The sequence below is a fragment of the Sarcophilus harrisii genome, chromosome 6 (assembly GCF_902635505.1).
Source record: "Sarcophilus harrisii chromosome 6, mSarHar1.11, whole genome shotgun sequence".
Classification (NCBI taxonomy): domain Eukaryota; kingdom Metazoa; phylum Chordata; class Mammalia; order Dasyuromorphia; family Dasyuridae; genus Sarcophilus; species Sarcophilus harrisii.
Window position 1 is genome coordinate 201,471,214 of NC_045431.1, and position 22,957 is coordinate 201,494,170.

The 22,957-nt window shown below is 38.8% G+C and overlaps 1 protein-coding gene across 1 annotated transcript; it reads right to left on the reverse strand.

Moving 5' to 3' along the window:
- Window positions 1-593: 593 nt before the first annotated feature.
- TMEM9B (TMEM9 domain family member B) lies at window positions 594-20,172 on the reverse strand. Its single transcript, XM_003773571.4, has 5 exons — window positions 19,894-20,172; window positions 14,226-14,317; window positions 7,893-8,001; window positions 5,724-5,858; window positions 594-1,757 (listed from the first exon to the last, which is right to left on the reverse strand). Exons 1-5 carry the CDS (start codon window positions 20,155-20,157, stop codon window positions 1,602-1,604), a joined length of 756 nt encoding a protein of 251 aa, XP_003773619.2. The 5' UTR covers window positions 20,158-20,172; the 3' UTR covers window positions 594-1,601.
- Window positions 20,173-22,957: the final 2,785 nt, after the last annotated feature.

The following is a 22,957-nucleotide window of genomic DNA, read 5'->3' on the forward strand; positions in this document are numbered from 1 at the left end:
TAACCAAACTTAAGACAAATTTTCTGGGTTTATTTGCATGCCTTTTAATAAACCTGCTCTTTATTTAAGTATTTATTACTAGCCTGATGCTTCCTGGGGAACTGAAGCCCTCTAGTGGAGCATCTCAAACAAGCCAAATTCAATTTCTAGCAAATCCAATCTTTGGGCCATGAGAGTTTGGAAGAACTCTGAGCTACAGTTTAGGTACAGAAGGAATGCTTTACTGAGTTAAAACCGTCTATTTCTGAGAATGATGTTTTTTTATGTTAACATTTTAAATCCTAATTCTTATAACCCATATTTAGACACATGGTCTAAACTAAAATCATTTATTTACATTTGATACTGTTAAGAGAATACTGGATCATATTGAACATTAAAAAAAGTACTCATTCTGAATCTCCTTTACAATATTCATGACAAAGTCTTCTTGACTTGGCTTAAACTTTTTCAGTGAGAAGGAACCAACTCAGTATCAAAGCAGCTGATTCTGTTCTTGGATAGTTCTAATTCTGAGGATCAGTTGAATTTCCCTTTTTAATTCAAACTTTATAATTAGGAACAGGGAAAGAAAGGGAACTACAAGTCAAGGACACTGTTGGGTTTTTCAAAAATTAATTTTTATTGTTCCATTCCAAAGAGGATATAGAAAGTAAAGAACCAGTTATCCAATAACTGTTACAGCTCTCAAAGGGTGGAGTACAGGACCTTACTTACAGTTCAAAGACTCACACAAGAAAGCCCAGAGGCCACCTCTCAGGATAATTGGAAATGCTGAACACTCAAAGAGGCTTAAGTTTTAAATATGATTTCTTTATCACATGGTTTCCAAATCTTGAGGCTTCACCCCTAAGGCCATGAGAAGAGGGTAAGAAGGACCACATATACCAACACCATTTGTTCAGTCACTGAAAAAACTAGCAAAGGGCCATTCCATATCAGAATGCTCTGCATTAGACTGGAGAGTTTATCTACATCACAGTACCAAAGTAAATCTGCATTTCTGCCAGTAATATTTCACAGTCAACTTACCAAGTATGTTGCCAAGAGCCAATCATCTGCTTAGGACACAGTCAGTGCTAAAAATCAACTGAGCAAGTCAGCATTTCCAACAGAATCTGATTCCACTGAAAATGAGACCAAGCACAAAAATACAATAGGAAACATCTATTTACAAAAGTCCATGGAATAAAGTGTCTTGTGAAAGTTGTGTTGTCCTTCCCCTAAACATCAAGAGTGTGAAAGTTGTCTTGAAAAACGTTAGAATTAAAATAAGGAAGGAGTACAGAAAGAAATGAATGTTTGTCACAGAGAAAGGAGCTTAATATAATTCATAGGTAGATTTAACTTCATTAGGAAAAGCCAGAAAGAACTGTTTGTGGCTTTTTGGCTTCTGAGACATGTGCTTTTAAAATTTTCCAGTTAATACTTTTTATTTTTTAAATTAAAAAAAAGCTTTTTTTTCTGCTTCCAGTTTTGAACCATCCCACAAGTTTGTTGAAATCTCTCAGCAGTGGTTTAAAAAGAATCAGGAAAATGTGAGCAGTTTTCCCCGCAGCCCACCTTCCTTCCTTCCAGTCACCTTGGCACTGGATTCCCAATTAACTGAGGACCACGTGCCGGTCAAAGACAGATTTCCTCTGCTCTTGAACTTGAAGCTTCCAACGTTGCTGGGCATACTCCACTTTGTTGAGCACGTTAGCCCGGCTACGCGATCGGGCTAGCACATCATGGGCATTTGCAAAGGGCTGATGATCCTATAAGTCCAGGAATGAAACAGCAGAAAGGGAAAAATCAACCAGTGGTGAGAATATATGAAGGAAACTGCATGCCATGCACATTCTGATCTTGTTATTGCACGAAAACCAAACAACACTGTGTCTGTCCTATAGTCAGTTTAACACCAATACATGTGAGTGAGCCTATATAGAATTTACAAGTAAGAACCAAGAGTCCCCATACTATTTTCACATTAGAAGGAGATGATTAATTATGGTAAGCAGGATGGCCTACGGCTGGCGAAGAAGAGGAGCTCTGGGGGGTCCCATTTCCCAAAGTAACCACAAAAAGATTTTTCTCAAAAAATAAGTCACATCTATATACATAACGAGAAGAGAGATGCCTCCCCTGAGGGAGGAAGGGAAAGAATGCCTATGCTCACATCAATACCACTCACTATAACAGTATTTTAACATCAAAAATCATAAAGCCCTTCCTACTTCAGAAGCTGGCTAGTTTTATAAGAGAGGTCAGCAATTTGAAAAGGAATTCAGGACTCAGATTTGCTCAGTTTCTCAAAGATTATCATCTGTTTATTTTATATTCCTTGTAGAATAGAAAAAGATATTGCTAAGCACTCAGAAGTATTCACGTGGACCTGATGATTGAGGGCTGATGTGGTATACAAGGTTTTTAGGTGGAAAAGCTAAAGTAAACCAACACACCAGAGTGTTTATAGTCATTACACTGGAAATAATTGTGTTAAATGCTCTAAAAATAAAACATAAACACAGCTGCCCAAATGACAAAAGCCTTTACTAGTCATTGATTGCTCTGCATTTGGCCTTTCCTGGATCCCTTTCCCAAGAAGTGAATCCATATCACCTTATGACTTTCCCTAAACTGAACTTTAACTTTCAGAGAAAAAGATAATTATTCTTCCAAGCCTACATGAAAAATCTCAAGTACTATACATATTCTGTGAGTGAAGAAGTGTGCATAAAACTATACAACAAAATACATACGGTGTCTGGCTTTGTTTTAATAATAACATAGCATGTTCTTTTAAAATGGCAAAAACATCAAAGCATTTTCAAAAACAGTTCCTTTCCATTGGCCCCCACAGAACTGTCAGAATCCTCTTCTTTCACTTTATATATGCTCCCATATAATGCATAGTGAACTAAAGCCCTTTAGAAATGTAGGGACTATAGAAGGCACAGCACATAATGTTAGTCCTAAAGTTAGGAATATCTGATTCAAATCCTGACTCTGGCACTTATAAGCAGTGTGAGCTTGGGCAATTCACATCCCCTCAAGCTACTTCAGTTTCCTATTAAATAATGATGATAATAGCACCTATTTCATTGGGAGGATAAAATGAAACAATCTATGTAAAGGATTTTTGCAAAGCATAAAGCACTATATAGATATTAGTTATCAGAAGGAGGTCTTCAATGTTGGGTGTGGTTAAATGTACTTTTTGCCCAAGAGAATAATGGCCATTGTGAATTCTTCATATGACTGAACCTCAACTTTTGGTGCCTGCCATCATCTGGTGTCTTCATCACCCACATCAGGAGGAGAAGGAGGAGGATGTCGAGGATGACACTCTTCCTATGGAACTAACAGCTCCCTCTAGCACTATCATCCTAGCCGTTTGTTTTTCACTAAAACAATTATAGCTTCTCTCTTTACAGGTTCTATTCAGCCCCTGCCTCCATCCTCCAAAAGAATGTAAGCTCTCTATAGTCAAGCAATTTTATTTTCTGGCTTTGTATTCTCAGCACCTAGAACACAGGAATTTAATAAATGAAGTAAACTATGATTTAATTCATTCCCAAAGACAGCACTGTATAATAAAAAGAATACAAGACATACTTCTTGGCTCTGACACCTACCAACTGCGTGACTATGGGGACTGGGGACTTTGCTGAGGATCAACTTCCTCATCCATAAAATACATGTATTCCCTGACTTAAGAGGGGAGGAAGGAAAGTGTTTTGTAAAGCCCTCATCGGTAAATGTGAGTTATCATTCATTGTTCATTCAATTTGCAGAGGTTTCTGGTAGATACTAGAGAATACGACTATAAATAGAACCTCATTCCTGTCCTCTTAAGGTCCCAAAGAGGCTAATTAGCCCTGTGGTGCAGAACATGTTAAAGACCAGACACTAAAATTTAGATCTCCCAGTTTTCCACTAGTGCCACCTCTCCTTTAAACACAACTATGTTTGTGAATAAATGGATACTTAAAGGTCACAGCAGTAATGTGAAGAATAAATTTTGTATATAAAATAATATTCCTTGGGCTTGTTTAAATATAAATACAGGTAGGAGGAAGGAGCTTATACACGCTATCAGAAGCAGAGGACCTCTCAGCTTTTATCCCTAACAACGTATCAAGATGGGGAAAATTTTCTTAAGGAACAAATTCTACAGAACAAAACAAACTAGGTAATCCTTTTTGTCTTTCCCCAACTATCAGAACAAGACTGAACTGGTTGTTTAAAGCCATAGATGCCTGTGGAACACAAACAGAAAATCACTCTTTTTATAAGCCTGTTCTTTTTATACCTGATAAAATTACAATAAATACAAAACAGGCTTTAACGTAATGCTTTGATAATACTGATGATGTGTCATGGTTATATGATATAGTAAATACACAGACTAACTGCCTGCTCAGAGATTTCCACCCTTCAGTGACAGATTTATACACTGGTTTACTATTGTTAATTTTTTCCAAAAAAGGTTTAGATGGAAACTGAATTTGAATGAAACAAATATTTTTAAATTAAGAGTTTTAGAACTAAGGCTGTTTGTAAAAGTTTCACAGTCAATCCCCCACACAAATCCTACTCTTCTGCTTTATCAAGTAGAGAAGTAGCACAGGGATTTTGGGAGACAGGCCAACAGAAGCAATGCAACTTCTCTCAAGCTGGAAAAACTTCGAGTAGAGGCCTGTAAACGCACTCCAAACCTGGGAATACATTGTGTCTGTTGACTACTAGCCTAGCTGGCTTCAGAGAGGCCAAAATTAATGACCAAGTGCGTTTGTTTAAAGAAAGACAATAGAAAATATAGAACCTTTAGTATTTCTTAATTTCTAGAGAAGGAAGCTATTTCTGTGTGCAATTCAGATTCCAGCAAAAAGCCTAACACAGCAGAAATGAGACCCCCATCTTGATATGTTCACACATTAACAAGAGACAGACTCCATGTTACTTTAGAGTAAGAGTTGTAATGCAACATGGCATCATGGGCCTCTTGAGTCACTAAGATGTTCTTCAGAAAATAATTTCAAAATACAACTTCACAAAAACCTCTTGGTGCCTTCTGGAAAAAACAGGTGATGCTAAGTGGAAGGGCTGCAGGTGGGAGAAAGGGAAAGGAAGGGGAAAGAAAGGCCTTGGTATCTTTTTTTTTTTTTAATTTTTACTTGCCGGTGTTCTTCCCCCCCCCCCCCCCAATTGTCAATTATTTCTTTTCATCCCTCCTCCTCCTTCTACTCTCCCTCTCTACCTGGAAAAAAGGAAATGAAACCTAAAACTCTTGTAATAAATGAGTACAGCTAAGCAATACAACTTCTCATAGTAGCTCTGTTCCAAAATGTGTACCTCACTCAACATGTTAACTCATCGCCTCTCTGTCAGATATCTTTTTCAACAGAAATAAGATGAAAAGACAGCTGACCCTAAAGGGGACAGAAATCTAGACCTTGTTCATTTGTCTTAAAAGCAGCAGGACATGCCCTCAAATCAGGATATCTCCCTGGATAGAACAACTTCCCCAGGAAAAAAACCATTACAACTGAAGTTTTAGAGACAATGTATTAGCATAATTCCTGGCCCACAATAAATGTTTAGTAAATGCTTACGGATTATATTAATCATAATATGTTATACTGCATTGGTTATGTTACATAAATATATTTGCTTTCAATTATTTGGCAACAATTACCAAGCTGAATACAAATAATCCAGATTGACTATTAACTTACCCCAACATCATCATCACTCTGTATCAACTGGGAATGTCCAAAGAGACGCCTTTTCAAGATAGGTTCAACAAGTGTAAGGTAGACCATGTATAGAAGAAGCAGGCCCAGAATCGACAGATAGATTATGATTGTAACCTGAAGACAAACAGAAAATATATCACATCCCTGAAAAACCAAGGAAATGAGTTTTATATATTGACAAAGTCAGTGAATATGTAGTTGTGAAAACCCAGTAACACCAGGGTCTCACTAACCTTGGGAGGGTCATTCAACTCAAGGAAATTCTAATATAAGAAACAAACAATTCCTCACAAAGTATCAACTGAGGGAAAAGAAGAAGAAAACCCATTTGATGCTTGTCCAGCAATCATTCCTCAAGGACTCTAAACATTATGTATAGATCCACTGCTGATTCCAAAGTTAAAGGGCATTATTACTAGATCTTGCACAAAATGCAACTCTCCCAATCTTAACAGCACAGACTAGACATGTAGTCAGATATAGTGAACAGAGAACTTGATGGAGAGGTGGGAAACATGGACTTGAGTCACAGCTACACCATCTACCAGCTCGGGGACACTAAGCAAATCACATAACTTCCAAGGCTCAAACAAGAGATGCAGGACTGATACTATAGCTGTTGTTGGGACTTAATTTATAGATTAATATGCATTAATCTATAAAGAACTTGATAAATGTGACTTATCATTCTCATAATAATATGGTAGATTCAGATACAAGAGAACCTTGGGACCCTCGAATCACATTCTGCCAGTGTAAATTGGTTTCTACAGAACACAATCGTTTGTTGTGTAAATTAAGTCAATGGAGCTTCTATATCTGATCCAATAGGGAAAGTTTCCTAAAATAGCTCTTGGTAGAAAATGGCAACCCAGGACCACATACATTGAGTCTGCCTCAGGAGGGACTTACACCATCACAGTGAGTAATGGATTATTCCTGTATTTCACTCTTCAAGAATTTGTGGTTTCCTCAGAGTGATTTCTCCTTTACTCAACACAGACATTCAACTTTCGAGGAGATGATTTTGAAGAACTGCTGTAGTCAGAAACTTGATCATTTTTTGGACAAACTAGGGCTGGTCAGTGGAAAAGAAATATAGTCTGTCCCAGCCTTTAGGCTTTCCAGTGTGAAAGGGCCTACCATAGTTTATGCTTTATTTTCGAAGCCTTCAAGAATCAAAAACCTTCATATCATTCTGAAGCAACAAAGCAGAGCTTACAGAGAAAGGCACTGTACCAAACACTGATAGGCATTGAGTAATAAAAGTAAACAATAGAGGAGAGAGCTATGGAAAATATCCAGTAGCAAATTTGGGTGAGAGTAGGAAATGACCCTAGATTACCCAAAGATCTAGACTTTATAGTTTAAAAAAAAATAAAGAAAATAAAACATGAAGCTCTAGAAAAGGTGGTCAAACTAGAGCTCTTAGTTTTTCTGGGTTTTAGATACATATTTTATGCTGATAGATTTATTACTAAGTCAACTATTTTAGTTTTGGTTATATTATTCAGCTCTGAGGAAGGGAGAGAGTGGGAAGAAAGAAAGGAAGGGGATTTAATTACAGATCATAGAATTCATGGCCATATAAAAGAACTGAAATGACATACATCAGCCTCATGAAATGTGCTAATTACATACTTTCTCTGTAAGAAATTAGTGGCACCTCATACATTCTTCTAACATTAGCTAATTAATCCACATAGTTTCTCCTAAGGTGCATAAGTAACAGACAAGTTTCAATTTATTAGTGAAGGGAATGGTGAACCAAGTAACTTGTCAGATGTTAGGTGAAGAAGTTAAAATTCCTAAGTTTCTGTTCTAGGCAGAAACAAGAGGTCCCAATATCAATAACAAAACCTTATACTGGTACTGTTTTTTTACAATTTTCAAAATGCTTTTACTTGGCATCTCATTTGATTCTTAAAACATCCTTGTGATGTAGGTAAAGGCAGTTATTGTTCTTCTATTATAATCAAGGACATTGAGGGCCCCAGAGGAGATGAGATTTGCCCAGGTCATGCAGATAATCAGAAGCACAGCTGGGATTGGAGCCCTGAGCCTTAACTCTACAACCACTGCCTGCTAAAGAAATGCTTTTTGGAAGCCTTTCTGTTGCTTCTCAGAACAATAGAAATGGAAATTTACTTTGATTGTGACAGAACTTCTTTCTTCATATTTGCACTCACAACGCAGACAGTAAGCTTCAACATCGGGTCCCAGGACTGGCATGGGTTCAACAACATGTAGGCAATCACTGAAAAAAAATTTTTTTTAAAATTAAAATGAGGTTCAAAATTGGTTTGATAAGCTAAGTATCCAGAAACAAAACTTTATCTGAAATTCAAAACAAAGATAAAAACCTAATTAGAGAAGGTGAGATAGAGCCCAATTAAGTATCCTTTACTAAAGTACTAATGTATCTTATAAGGCTCTAGTGTGAACAGCTAATCAGAGAAACTCAGTATTGGAAGGGATTCTCAGAGATCATTTAGTTCAACTCTTGCCTCTTGAATGAGTACTGACTCTTCACTCACAAATAACTCAAACATATGCATGGACAATTCTTCAACATTAGCCCTTGCAAAACCTTGTGTTCCAATTTCCTTCTCCCTTCCCCCACGCCCTCCCCAGTAGAAATAATGACAAATAACTCTTAAGTGATATAAGATCTGTTAAATTGTTATCAGCAAAGTCATATTTGAATTTTCTGATCTGTCTCAGTTATCTAGTAAAAAAAAACTTAAAAAAAAATTTCTTTATGTTTTGTTTTGCTTTAGCTTTATATCCCAGGCAACCATTCATCGGGGCAATCTCCTGGCTGCAGCATGATTCCACGTGGAACCCCGAGTCCTGGACCTTAACACCTAACTCTTCCTGAATCTCAGCCCCAGTTCTTGGGTAAATTAGCGCACTCATCTTTGGAACTCCCATTCTAAAACACTACCCAACTAATTTGAGATTAAGTGTATGAAAACTAAACCGCTTAGCCTACTAATTCCGGCTTTAGTCATTCACTCAGACCAAGGTTTAGCTTCCTCTCTCCCCAGATCAGAACTTCCTTCTGGGATTGTCATTCTTCTACATGTGCCATCTTTCTCTTTGAGAATGTAAGCTTCTTGAGCTTTGCACAATGCCAGCTGTGAGTTATGAAGCACTTAATTTGCTTTATTCATTCAGCAAGTGAATATGTTTAAAAGTGATCCACAGGAAATGTTTCCAAGAGCACTGATTTTGTTCTCTTCTAAAATATGCCTAAATCATCAAAATCTGCCTTCAGAACTGAATGCCATCTGATGTTATTAACCTCATGTGGTTGGAAAATCAAGATGGGAAAAAAATCATACATCAAGTGCTTATCTTAATTAAAAGTCTAACAAAGAACATCTTTGTAGGGACGAGATAATTCTAGGAAACATTCAAATAATTTCTCTCCTTCAGCTAAAACTTATTAAGTATCCACCCAAAGTTGGACTGGGGGTGGTGGTGTTGCATAGTCAGCAAAGTCTGTCTCCAGTACCTCCTACTTATTTCTGGGACAGTTTCTCTTATGCTACCAATATTCATATGCTGACTTCATCCCAACTGTGCAGAATCTTCCATTCTCCTTCTCTCTCATAACAAAAGACCTGGATTTGAGTCCTAGCACAGAGATTTGCTAGTTATAGAATCCTTGGGTGGTCACTTCAGCTATTTCTAAGCCTCAATTTCTTCACCAAAAAATAACAACAATAATGGTTACACTGCTAGCTATTGTGAGAACTACTAGTTGTTGAGAGAAAAGCTTAAAATGCTAGAGAAATGTGACTGATACTCCTAATTACAACAGCAACACTTTATTTATTTAGCATTTTACCGTTTGTATGCATTTTGGCTTTCTAACCATTCAGGAGAAATTCTTCCTATGTTAAGGATGAAACAAGGAGGTACAAACTTTTCCCAAACTCATAAAGCTAACAAATCCCTGTCAACAAGGATTTCAGTAAAAAGCCTACATACTGCACTAAGAGTGGTAGATAAAAAGCCCAAAAAAGTTCCTTTCAGAAGTTTCCAGCCAACTAAGAGGAAAGAAAAGAGAGAGAGAGACTATAACAGTCTACACAATTTATCTTTGTTTTACATTTCTTTTCAGAGGGAATATAGAAGTAAAAACACTACACTTGGAAATCTAAAGAATCTAATTCAAATAGCTGTTTGGATACTTACTGGTTGTAGTTTCAGGTAAATGGTTCAATTGTTTAAATCTCAGTTCTTTCCACAAAACAGAGATCAAAGATACTTGTGCTACCTAGCTCAAAGCACTACAGAAATGGTAAAGATTACTATAAGTTAATTCTCACATTAAAGGACAATCACTCCAGTCCTACTAAAATTTCTGTTACTAACAAAGGGTGCAGGGTTAAATACTCACTTCCACCCCATTCCATCTGAAAGAATACCCAGTACCTTTCAACAAAATATACTGTAAGATACTTCCCTCAACCCAAAAGACAGAATCTTTATATGGCATTTTGAATAGAGGCAGACTATCGAGGAGCTGTGTTTGGCCAGCCATGTTAGTGAAACAGTTGGTCACCTAAGACTAGACCGTGTGTGTGGCACTAACACTGGTACCACAGGTGAAATCCAAGATAATGAAAGTAAAGGTATTTCTAAGGCTTACCTTTAGCCTATTTATTTTGAACAACACTGAAATTAAAATTAATTTAGATACCATGACAAGTGATTTGAACTATATCAAAGTTTAAGAGAGATTCACTCTTAAAGAAGCTGTTTCTCTAAAAGTGATATATCAGGAAGTATAGAGGATAATTCTGTTCACTAAACATTGCCAGGAAGAAGCCTGCATTAACTTTTTTTCTCCCTCAATCACAAAAACAATGGTTCTCCTATTTATTGTCTCTTCTTGCAGCCTAAGAAACCACCGTCACTCTCTCCAAAGTGTGAGATGAGTATTCCTCTTGAAAAACAGGTGGAGGACAGCAATAGCAAGGTACTGAAAGCTCAGAAGAAAGCTAGCAGAGTCAGAGGGGCTGAATGGCAACTGACACTGAATCCGTGTTTGACTGCGGATGACAGATGGGCCATGGCCTTTATAGTTCTAGGGCAGAACCTGACACTGCTCTCCCAACTAGGCCCAAGAACACCTGATAGTCATAGACAACCATGCCACCTAGTGTCAGGAGGAGGAAGATATTGGCTACAAGCCACAAGAAGACACCATAGAATGAATACAACCTAACTGAACTAGGGATTTACGATTTCATAAAGAACATAAAGGAAGAATAAATCTTATAATAACAAAACATGGCAAAACGTGAACCCCAGGAAACAAGAGGCAAATGTTATCCTCGATCCATCTTAGACAGCTATAGCACAGGCCACAAGAAATAAGCTGCCCACCGAAGGACTTCTGTTCCAGGTTTCTTATCCTACATTGTCCTTTGGAGCCAAACTACATGAACTCCTGGACATAAGCTGGTGAAGATGATGTCACACTGAAAAATCCAGCAGGAAAGAGACTAACAGTAAAAAGAAGCACAGGACTTGGAGGCGGGAGACCAGAGTTCAAATCCTGCCTCAGACACTATGGGCAAATCACTTCAAACCCTTCAAGCCTCAGCTTCTTCATCTGTAAAACAGAATGAATAATGCTTGCAATACCTACTTGAAAGCTCTGTTGTTTAGTATGCTATATAAATGTATGTTTGGCCTCTGATATTCTCCCTCACTGAAGCACAGCATACACATCTACGTATAGATTAGGCAGAATTTACAGTCAGGCAGTCTTCAGTCACAAAACATGAGGGAGAAGTAATCTATGTAACAGAACAAACCCCAGACTTGGGAGTCAGAAAGCCTGTACTGAGTCACCTTGGGCAGGCCACTTTATTTTCCCTTTTTGGCCTCAATGTCCTCATTTGTAAAACGAGAAAGTTGTTCTAGATTGGGATTTTAAACCTTTTTTTGCAAAACAGATTGTTCTGGCAGCCTGGTAAAACCTTTCATCTCCTCTCTCAGAATAAATTTTTAAACACATAGAAAAGGATTTAGATGGATTACAAAAGAACTGATTATACTGAAATATAGGTGTCAAAAATAATTTTTTTAAATGACTTCATGGTGCCCAAGCTAAGAACTTCCCAACCAGATGATTTCCAAGGTCTCTAATTCTATGATCATATTTGATCCTTATGACTGAAGCAGATAATGAAACTAAGAACATCATTTTCTAGATGCAAAAGCTAAGATTCCAACCCAGTTCTTTTTTTTTTTTTTTTGCTGAGGCAACTGGGATTAAGTGACTTGCCCAGGGTCACACAGCTAAGAAGTATTAAATGTCTGAAGTTGGATTTGAACTCAGGTCCTCCTGACTTCAGGGCCAGCATTCTATCCACTGTACCAACTAGCTGTCCCCTAGCCCAGTTCTTCTAACTATATTCTCAATGCCTTTTGTACTACCTAACATTACTTTTTTTCTTTTCTCAAAGTCTCAGAACAATATGGTCAATGATAACTTAAGCCAAGCGTTTTCAATCAGGGTCAAAAAAGCCTACCAGCCCACAGCAAGGCCAGAGAGCCAAAAAAACCTTTTTCAATGGCTTACTGTAAAAATCTCCTGATTCTCCCAAATAGCATCCTTCACCAGGCCTAAGTGATGTTCACAATCCCCTAGATCTGAAACCAAAGGTAATCAGGGAAAGGACGTGGGCAAACAGAGAAGAGTAAGTTCATTTATTATTCAAATAACAGGTACTGACTTGGATTTTGTATCTGAATAAGCTAATTGTAAATGCCCATTAAATCCTGAATAATTTATCATGACACATTAAAGACTAATTTTTGCTTTCTTTTAAATTACAAGGTGACTGTAAAAGATAAAGCCTAAGTAAGTATAGCCAAGTCAATCTGCAATATGCAGCAATTTAAGGTGGAACAAGAAAGAACTCAAGAAAAGGCTTTACAAAAATCTACTTAGCAAACATCTGACAGAGCTAAATGTTTATTTCAGAGATACAAAGCACAGCTAGATATAGAATTCCAAATAACATCCAGGCTTAAAAGAAAAGAAATGAGAGTTTATTAAGCACATACTATATACCATGCATTGTACTAACACTTTTAGAAGACCCAGAGAATTTTATACTGATAGAACTCAAAAGGGGCCAAAGAGATATAGATATAACTCAATTTCTTTATTTTATAGATGAAGAAACTGAAGCTTAGAGAGGTTTCATGACCTGCTTATCCAATTGGTTGGTAGTAGAGCTCCAATCAGAACACAGGACCAGTCTTTTTATCATGCCACGGTAACACCTTAAACCTAGGTTAAAAGTTAAAGCTTTGCCTTCAAACCTCCTGTACTTTTCCCTATTGTTTCTTTAATTCCAAATTCAAATGAAAGTTACTTTTATGGAACCCTATCCATAAGAGGGCAGAATTTCCCCCCAAGAAATTTTGTTTCCTGAAATTCTTTCCTGATATGACTATAAACAAATAAAATTCCACAATTCAAATAACATGCCTGAAGGCAAGACTGCCTAGACAAAAATAAAACTTCCATCACTTTGCATAAAAAGTCAAACAATCCATTTTATTTTGTTACAAGACAGAGGGAAGCTCAAGATGAGTTTTTACACAATCACGAATAGAAGACCCTGAACCAGGCCAAGAAGAGCTGCTTAGCTAATTGGAGGAGCCAAGGGAAGGAAGTTTTATGACTCCATTGAGAAGTGTATAAAAGATGACTATCAGCAATTTAGGGGCCTTAATCATTTAGACCAGTCCAGTTTTTAGGATAAATTCAATTTGGCTATGAGAGACAGAGAGAGAGAAGAGGAGAGGAAGGGGGGAAGACAGCAGTGGAAGGGGAAAGAGGGAGTAAGGGAGAGAGAGAATGAAGAAAAGAAAAAAAGAGAGGGATAAAGAATGGGGGGGGGAAGGGGGAAATACTTGACTAAGAATGAGAAGTTCTTGATTTCAGTTTCAGTATCATAAACTGTGTGACCATGGACAGGTAATTACCATCACAGAGCCTTAGAAATAGTGATAAGATTACTTATGTAGTCTAACTGTGGGGTCACAAAACTAAATGTGGGGGTCACAAAATTATGAATTATTATCAGTAAATTTGTATGCCTACTTTACATACCTAGATGCCCAAGGTCACACAAAAATTTCTAGGGTGAAAAAGGTGTTACCAAAGGAAAAAGTTTAATAACCCGAGCCTAAACTACCAGTATATTGAATGGACTAAGTGGGAATATAAGTGAGATATTTTGGAAACAAAAAACACTATTCACAAGCTTACATTATCATGACATTTACTTCCAAGAGGCATCACCAGATCCAATCAACGCTTTACTGTGACAATTTTATAGGAATGATAAGATTGGATTATTGCTGAAGAAGAAAAAATTCTTCCTATACTAACCATCTTGGAAAGAGATTTCAGTTAGTTCAACACTCCAGAATACTCACCAATCTTTCTGAGTTATGTTCTTGTTATAAATGTATCCAGAATGTTCTTTATAAGGAGGACAAATGCATTTACACCTGACATCCTCAAAATTCTGCAACAAAACAGGTAATTAGTACAGAGCATTATGCACCAAAATACTGCTATATAACATTGCTATGCATCACATTTAAGAGGCCATACTTTGCAAAGTACCTACTGCTAAATGAACTCAAGAAGTATCCAAAATCTTAAAATTCCAAGAATGAGGTTTTTTTAATTCTTTTCTAGTGATTTTGAGTTGTCACCTAAAAGCATTACACAAAAGAAACTTATTTTTAAAAAATAATTGCTATTATATAACACCTGGTATTTATAAATCATTAACTACTTTTATGGATCACATTTTGTCCAATTTATTGTGAATAAATTTCATTGAAGTCAACAGAAAGCCTAATACCACTATGTTGGTGAATAGGGATATCACATACAAGCAGAAAAGGAAGAGTACAGATAAACATCCTATACACGCAAGAGACCAGGATTCTCTCCAGCATATCCACATGGTATAAGATCAAGGATATGGAATGTAGAAACTGGAGTTCAGGGAAAATCTCTTAGAATTAGGATCAAAGTCCTGGCAAAGGAAAGATAATCAAGAAGCAAGCAGTTGATTAGAAAAACTGCCTTTAGGAAAGGCAATCTTCAAATATCTTCAATTCTATCATGTAGAAGAGGAATTATTCTGCTTAGCCCAAGAGGGCAGAGCAAGGATAGAAGACTACAAGCTCAATATAAAGAAAATTATCCTCATAATTAGAATGGTCCAACATAGGATTGCCTCAGAAAAATGCATAATTTGAAGTGAGAGAAAGATTGACAGAGGGAAAGAGAAGCACCAGAAGATGAAAAAAAAAAGGGTATCGTACAAGGAATAACTACATATTCAAAGGGAAGGAGAAAACTTCAGGCCAAGAGCACTGGAGAAATCAGAACATCTTGGACTGAGGATTGGGAAGAGAGGAGGTTTTAAATGTGAGGAAAAAGGAGAATGGAGGCCATTCTTCCAAGGAGCCAAAGGGGTATAACAAGAGATAGTATGGAATAGTAGAAAGAATTTAAAATCAATTTAGATCTATTCCCCTTCTAGCACTCTGTGCCCAGACAAACTGGTGCTCTCTTCTTTCCACAACACACCATTGCCCATTGTGATACATTTGCCATCCTCAAGGAAGAGGATACTCTTCACCTCTTCAAGACACAATTCAACTGTGAAGACTGAATGTGGATTGAAGCATAGTATTTTCATCTTTATATTGTTTGCTTCCCTTTTGATCTGATTTTTTTTTTTTGCTCAGTATGATGAATATAGAATATGTTTAGAAGAATAGTATACTTTAATAACCTATATCAGATTGCTTGCTGTCTTAGAATGGGGGAGGGGAGAGGGAAAGGAGAAAAATGTGGAAGGAATGGTTTTGCAAAGGTGAATGTTGAAAACTATTTTCGTGTTATTTGGAAAAATAAAATACCATTTAAAAAAAGATAGAGTTCAAGTCCCTCTTTCTGATAAAGCCTTATCCTGATCCTCTCACTTGATAGTTCCTTTTTTCCCAAACTATCTTATATTTGTCTCTTTATATTTATGCTATATCGAGTTTTAGGGCAATTTTAAGCTACTAAAATACAACAGTAAGTTAAACAACACTAAAATGCAATAAGAATTTTGAGCATCCTGTACGTTTACCTATTGTTTCCTATGTTCCTTGGAAGGAGAATTCCTAGCACACAGAGCCTGGCATATAATAGACACTAGACAAATCCTTGTTCTAATATGCCTTTCCTTGACTTTACCTCTCCCTCATCTAAGTCTCATAGTAAAATTTTACCTCCATACATCTTGCATCTGGTGCACAGTCATTATCCTGGTTCTAGCTATGATGTCGGGGGTGGGGGGGGGGGGGGGGGGTTAGTAGGGGAGTGATTAGATTTTCTGGGAAGGAAGGGCTTCTGCCAGAGAAAGGAATTTCTAAAGGTTTTCTACCTGGTGTCTAGGGGATAGGATATTCTTATGTTTATATATATGCCTAATCAGAACTGAAGGTTTTAAAAGCCTCCTAACAGGACTCAGTGTTTGGAAAAGTCTTTCCAGGACGTACAGTTTGGGGAGGGGCCATAGTTGAGGAGAGCATCTGGGTCAGGTCAAAGGGACTTCTGTAAAGCCCAGAATGAATGTTAAGGAACTGGAGTTTGAAGGTAAGGGATGTTGTCTTAGTACTGGAAGTTTCAAGAGAAATAAAATGGCTAATAAAAAACTGTAAGTAACAAGATAAAGGAAAGATAGTAAGACAACAACAGCTAGTAACCCTTGATAACTCTTGATAACTCAAGTCACCTGGCCCAGGTGAACAATCTTCTCCAACAGCAATGACTCCTAAGCCATTGTCAGTGATACTTGAAAGATAATGGAAACTGGGAGAAGTTATTACAAAAGCGGAAAAGGGCAAAGACTGGTCCAGTTTTCAAAACAGGAAAAAAAAAAACAAAGTCTACAAAGTGGAGATCTCTTAGCTTAACTTTAATCCCTGGAAAAATTCTAGAATGGATCATTAATGCCATGGTAAGTGCATTATCTATCAAAAGAATGATAATTACCAAGAGCCCTAGGGTGTTGACAACAGAAACAGGTCACTCCACATTAACTTTATTCCTATTTTTCATACAATCAGATTCTAAACTGGTATATCAGGAGAATGCTGCAGATAAAGTGTTTATCTGGGTTTGCAAATCATTTCTTGTGGAAAAGTTGATAAGAAGTGAAACAGACAGCAATGAAATTAGGATTTTGCAACTGGTTGAATGACTGGTCTCCAAAACTATACGTTAATGGTTCAATGTCCACTTAGCAGAAAGTCTGTGCTAGGCCTTAAGTTTAACATTTTAATCAACTATTTAAATAAAGGTACAGATGGAATACTCTCAATTTGCAGATCACATAAAATTGGGAGAATGGATGACAGCATATGAAAGTATCTTGGGCTGAATCTAATATGATTTTCATTTCAGACAAATGTAGTTTCTCACTCGGATTCAAAAACTCTCACAAATACAACATCAGGGAGGTGTGCAAAGACAGCAGTTTATCAGAAAAAGATGGGGTGGTGGGGTGGTTTAGTGGACTGTTTAAGTTCAAATTTAGAAAGCGGGGCAATATGGCTGTCCAAAAGGTTGACAATACCTTGGGCTGCAAATAGTGAATCCATCAAATATTTGGAGGGGCTGAAGGCACTGGAAATGTGTAGCATGGAGAATATCCTGGGGGAAACGATAACTATCCTTAAGTATCTGAAGGACCATCATGTGGAAGAGGGATGACATTTGTTCTGTTTAGTCCCAGAAGGGAGAACCAAGAAAATAAGGTTGAAGTTGTAGGACAATCTAGGTTTGACACCTGGAAAAATTCCTAACAAAAGGTGGGAGGAAAAGGGGGAAAAAAATCTGTCAGGTCTAAGGTGCTTAGGAAGGAGAGGGCAGGAGCCTGTCAGGCCCCAATATTTGGGAGGGTAAGGACCCTAACAAGACCTGGTATTTGGGTAGGGATGTCAGAATTCCATGTTCCAGGGGATGGCTCACTGTTAGGACTAGAGATTACAAGAGATCCAGTCATTGTTGAAAAAAGTTCCATCCAGCTGTAGGAGGGAAGGTCTCTGCCAAGATGCACTGTTGGGGAAAAGTCAGGGTGGAAGTGAAAGAAGAAAGTCTCCCGTCAGGACTGAGGTCCTCAATACCAATGAAGATTTTGGATTTCCAGACTAGGGCCCAGGGTTTCATGACTAGTTGGTTTCTTGAAAAGTGTCCCACCAGGACAAAGGATTTGGGGGACTCCCTGCCATGACCCAAAATAGGGAAGGCCTTTATAAAGACTTGATGTTGGGAAAGTTTCTGTTGGATCCAAAAGGTTTAGGAGAGGGGACCTTGTCAGGACAGGCAAGAGCCTTTCCCTGTAAAGACCAGAATGTTCAGGCAGGTAGAAATCTTGTCTGGAAGTTTTTCAAGATACAACTTTCTGTGAGGACTAGAGATTACAAAGTTTGAAACTGGGGGCAAGTGGAAGAGCCATAAGGACAGTGTTGCCAGGGCTTACATGTTGGAAGGGGATGACAAGAATCTGGAGTAATGCTTTGTCGATGTTTCGGGGGAAAGTTCTTGACTACCTATTACAAGGGGTCTCTGTAAGGCCAATGTAGGCAAAGTGGTAGGACTACTCCAGGACCTGGGACAGTGGGGTGGGATGCTGGAGGAAAAGGTTCCTGACAACAGTGGGCATGTGGAAGTTCTAAATGAAGGTGGGGGAGACTGTCAGGACAAAGGGTTACAGGAGGACTTGGTATTTGGAGAATGCTTTGACAAAATCACAACTGTGGTTTGTTTGGGGGTGGAGTGGGAGTGCAGTTTCCCATTATGCCTCAGGATTATGGTGTTGGGTCAGAGGAAGGGAATTGAGGGAAGAATTATTATCAGGACCAGAGCTGCCCACAAGTCTGGGGATTACAGGACTTCTATTGGAGCCAAGGACGGACCTTAAGGGGATGTCCTATTTGTTGTCAAGGTTGGGGGCTTCAAGGGGAAGCCCTTGTCAGGATTAAGGATTTCAGGGGCTCCTTCCCGACAGGTTTAGAATTAGGAGATGAGGGTGATTCCTGTTGGGACAGGATAGGGGTTGGGGGCTTCTCGTTAGGTTTGAAAATAGGAGCGTCCTGTCAGGACCTGGCTGGTTTTGTTTTGTTTGCGGGGCTCCAGGATGGAAGTTTAGAGCTGCTGGTTCCCGGGGCTCACTCAGTACAGAGAGGGGACTGAGTCCTGTCAAGACCTGGCTGGTTTGGTTTTGTTTGCGGGGATCCAGGATGGAAGTTTAATGCTGCTGGCTCCCGGGGATCCTCGAAGCGCCCGGTGCGGAGAGGGGACTGAGTCCTGTCAGGACCAGAGTTTTCAGGGAGCAGACTGCGGACTGATCAAACGGATCAGTTACAAGCAAACCACAAGTGACACTGACCAGAGTGACTGAGTACCGAGAACAATGGGAGTAATAACAACAACAGACCAAAACAAAGAGGTGGCATTTCTACAATGTTTCAAGCGTTTTACAAGTATCACCTCACAAGAACCCACGGAGGGGGTTGATATTCTTTCTTGTCCTCATTTTACAGAGGGAAAAGGGGGGCATTTCCTAAGCACCTACGACGTGCCAGGCAAATGCTGCTGCCCCCAAAGAGGGAGCCCGGTCCGGACAGGACAGACAGGAGGGAAGTAACAGGGGTCCTGGCATGGGGGCGCCCGCTTCCCTCGGAGCACCAAGTGCGGGCACAGGATTCCAACTCGACTCCAAGCCCATTCTTTAGCCACGACCCCACGAGACTTAACCCTTCTCTGCTTCAGTCTGCAGGCTTTGAAGGCACGCAGAGGGTCACCGCAGCTGCCTGCCCTCTGAACGACGCGGGGGGAGGAGGGTCTTTGTCAGCCCCCCCGCCGTGGCCCAGTAAGACCTCCCCTCCGCATACAGGTGTCCGGGGGCGGCCGCCTCCTTATCGGGGCTCTAGTAGGGGGTGGGGGTGTTGGGTCAGACCCAGCGGGCGAGACCGTTCTTCCTTCCCCTCCCCCGTCCCCGGCCGGCCGGGCTCCGTGGACGCTCACCTTGGCCGCGTTCGCCAGTTGCACCAGCAGCAGCCCGGTGAGCGCCAGGAAGGACAGCCCGAACACAAAGCAGAGCCGCAGGAAACCGCTCCAAGCCGTGGTCCCAGCTGCTAACGCCGCCGCCATCTCGGCCCGGTCCGGCCCGGCCTCGGCGCCGCTCCGCTTCCGGCACCGGGACTTCCGCTTCCTCCGTCGCGTCACGGGACTCGCCGCGTCCTCTGTAGAAAACCTTCTTCCTAGAAACGCCTCCCCCACTTCAAGCATCCGGCGAGAACGGGTTCCGCCTCCTCTTCTCTCCTTTTCCCTCCCTCCTCCCCCATCTCCCCTCTGCTCTCTGGGGAGCCCCGAGAGACCTTCAGACCTCTGTCTTTGTGAATGCTTCCTACTGTGGGATGAGGGCTCGTTGTCGCGTTGTAACAAAAATAGTGATTTGCAAATTACCAATGATCATTTTATCTTCACCACAATCTTGAGAGACAGGAGCTATTATTGTCCCCATTTTACAGAAGTGAAAACTGAAACAAACAGCATTTGCATTCCGGTCTCGATAGCCACCTGCTGCTCCTCCAGCCCCCTTGACCAGTTCAGTCTTTCCAAAATGTTTGTCTTATTACTATATAAATTGGTCGCCTGACTCTACTTATGTCACTTTGCATAAGTTTATACAACTCTTACACATGTATAATCTGCATCAAATTGTTTTCAAGGAGAGGCAAGAGAGGGAGAAAATTTGGAACTCAAAATTTTAGAAAAGTAAATGTTAGAAATCATTTTACATGTCATTAAAAAAATAATTTTTACAATTTTTTTTAGTTTTTACAAATTTTAAAGTTTTCTTTCATAATTTTATTATATTAATATATCATGATTTGTTCTCCATTCTCTGAGTGGTGGGAGTCTCTTTAGTTTCCTTTTTTACAATCATAAGAAGAGATGTGTGTATATACATATATATATATATATATGTGTGTGTATGTGTATATACATATATGTATGTATAATGTATATTATATGTATAATATATATTATATATACACACATACATCATCTGTATATGTATATACATATATATTATATACACATACATATACATTGTGTACACACATTGTATACATATATTATATACGTGCATAGATATACATTGTATACACACATACAATATATACACACGTACATTATAAACACATTGTGTACATATACATTATACACACTAATATACATGCACATTGTATACATGTACATTACACACACATACATATTACACACATCATATACATGCACACTGCATTATACACACATATACATCATATACACATACATATACATTGTGTACACACATTAGGATACATATGCCTTATATACATGCATAGATATACATTGTATACATACATACATTATATACATACACATACACGATACACACATGATATACATGTACCTTACATACTATACACACATATATACTATACACATACATTATAGGCATATAAACATATACATTATGCACACATATAGTTATACATATATGTATGTAACTTGTATATACAGATCCTTTTCCTCTTTGATTTTTGGGATATGCTCAATCAAAGCAATGTCACGGTCAATATATAACTTTCTTTTTTATAATTTAATCTTATTTTATTTTCAATTCTAAATTTTTTCTCTCCACCCCACTCCCCTCTCCTACACATTGAGATGTCAAGAAAACAAAACCCAGCATAAATGACTCGTAACTTTTGTTTCTTATGAGGCAATTGGGCTGAGATCACATTTCAATTCAAGTCCTCTTGATTACTGGAGTCAGTATTATATCCTCTATAACCCCAAGCTTCCCCAGTTTATAACTTTCAAAGCTGTCCAGCTTGTCTTTGATTCCTTATCGCCTTCTTTCTCTTTTCCTCTCATTTTAAGTTAGTAGAGGAAGAGCCATATTGTCAGAAACTGAGGTTACCTCAATGTACTCCTAGTGCATAGTAGAGTACTTGGCGCATAGTAGGTCCTTAATAAATGTTTATTGATCGACTATGCTTGGAGTCAGGAGTAGAAGCCTAACTTCCACTTTGGAAACCTGTTTCCCCATTTATAAAATTAAAAACAATTCTCCTTGGACTCTTTAGTCTAAGTATTGTGTGAAAAGTACTTTGTAGACTTTTTAGAACTATGGACTTGTAGCATGTGAGTGTCATGGGGCCCCTCCACTTGCTTCTCAAATAAAAAAAGCATCACTTGGATTTTTAAAAAATATATTTTTTATTTTTCCCCAATTCCATACATATTAAAAGAATTTTTAACACTTGCTTTTTTTTTTTCCCCTCAGGGCTGAGTTCCAAATTCTAGTCCTCCCTCTCCCAGGGACAGTAAGCAGTGAGATAGATAGAGGTTAGGACAGAGACAATAAGCAATGAGATAAAGATTATATCTATACAGCCATATAAGACACTTTCATATTAGTCATCTTGTACAAGGAGACTCAAACAACAAAGAAGAAGAAGGAGGAGGAGGAGGAGGAAGAAGAGGAGGAAGAGAAGGAGGAGAAAGAGGAAGAGGAAGAAGAAGAGGATGTGGGTAGAGGAAGTACAGACACACCCTAAGCTTTTCATGTCTTCCTAACTTTGAAACCAGGTCTCTGGATTCAGTATCCTGCTTTGGTGGTCTGCTGAGCTAGTGTAAGATATCCCTCTTGATCCAACCCCTCGATGGCCTCTCCTTTCCAGCCTCAGGTCATACCTGTCAAAGGGATATTCCTAAAGCATAGAACTGATCATATTGTTCCCTTGCTAACTCCTCTGGTATTTAAAGTCCTTCATAAACTGGTTACAACCTCTTTTTTTCCAGGCTGATTATACAATACTCTCTCAACTACCCTCCCCTTCAGCCAAACTGATCTCCAAATGTTTAATTTACACATCATATTTATAATAATTTATTTGCTGCCTTTGGTCCTGTTCCCTGGATCTATAAAGATCTTGCTTCTTACTTCTGCTCCTCCAAACTCCTAGTTCCCTCCACGCCTCCCCCTCCACCCCCCCCAGCCAATTGGGATCAAGTGACTTGCCCAGGATCA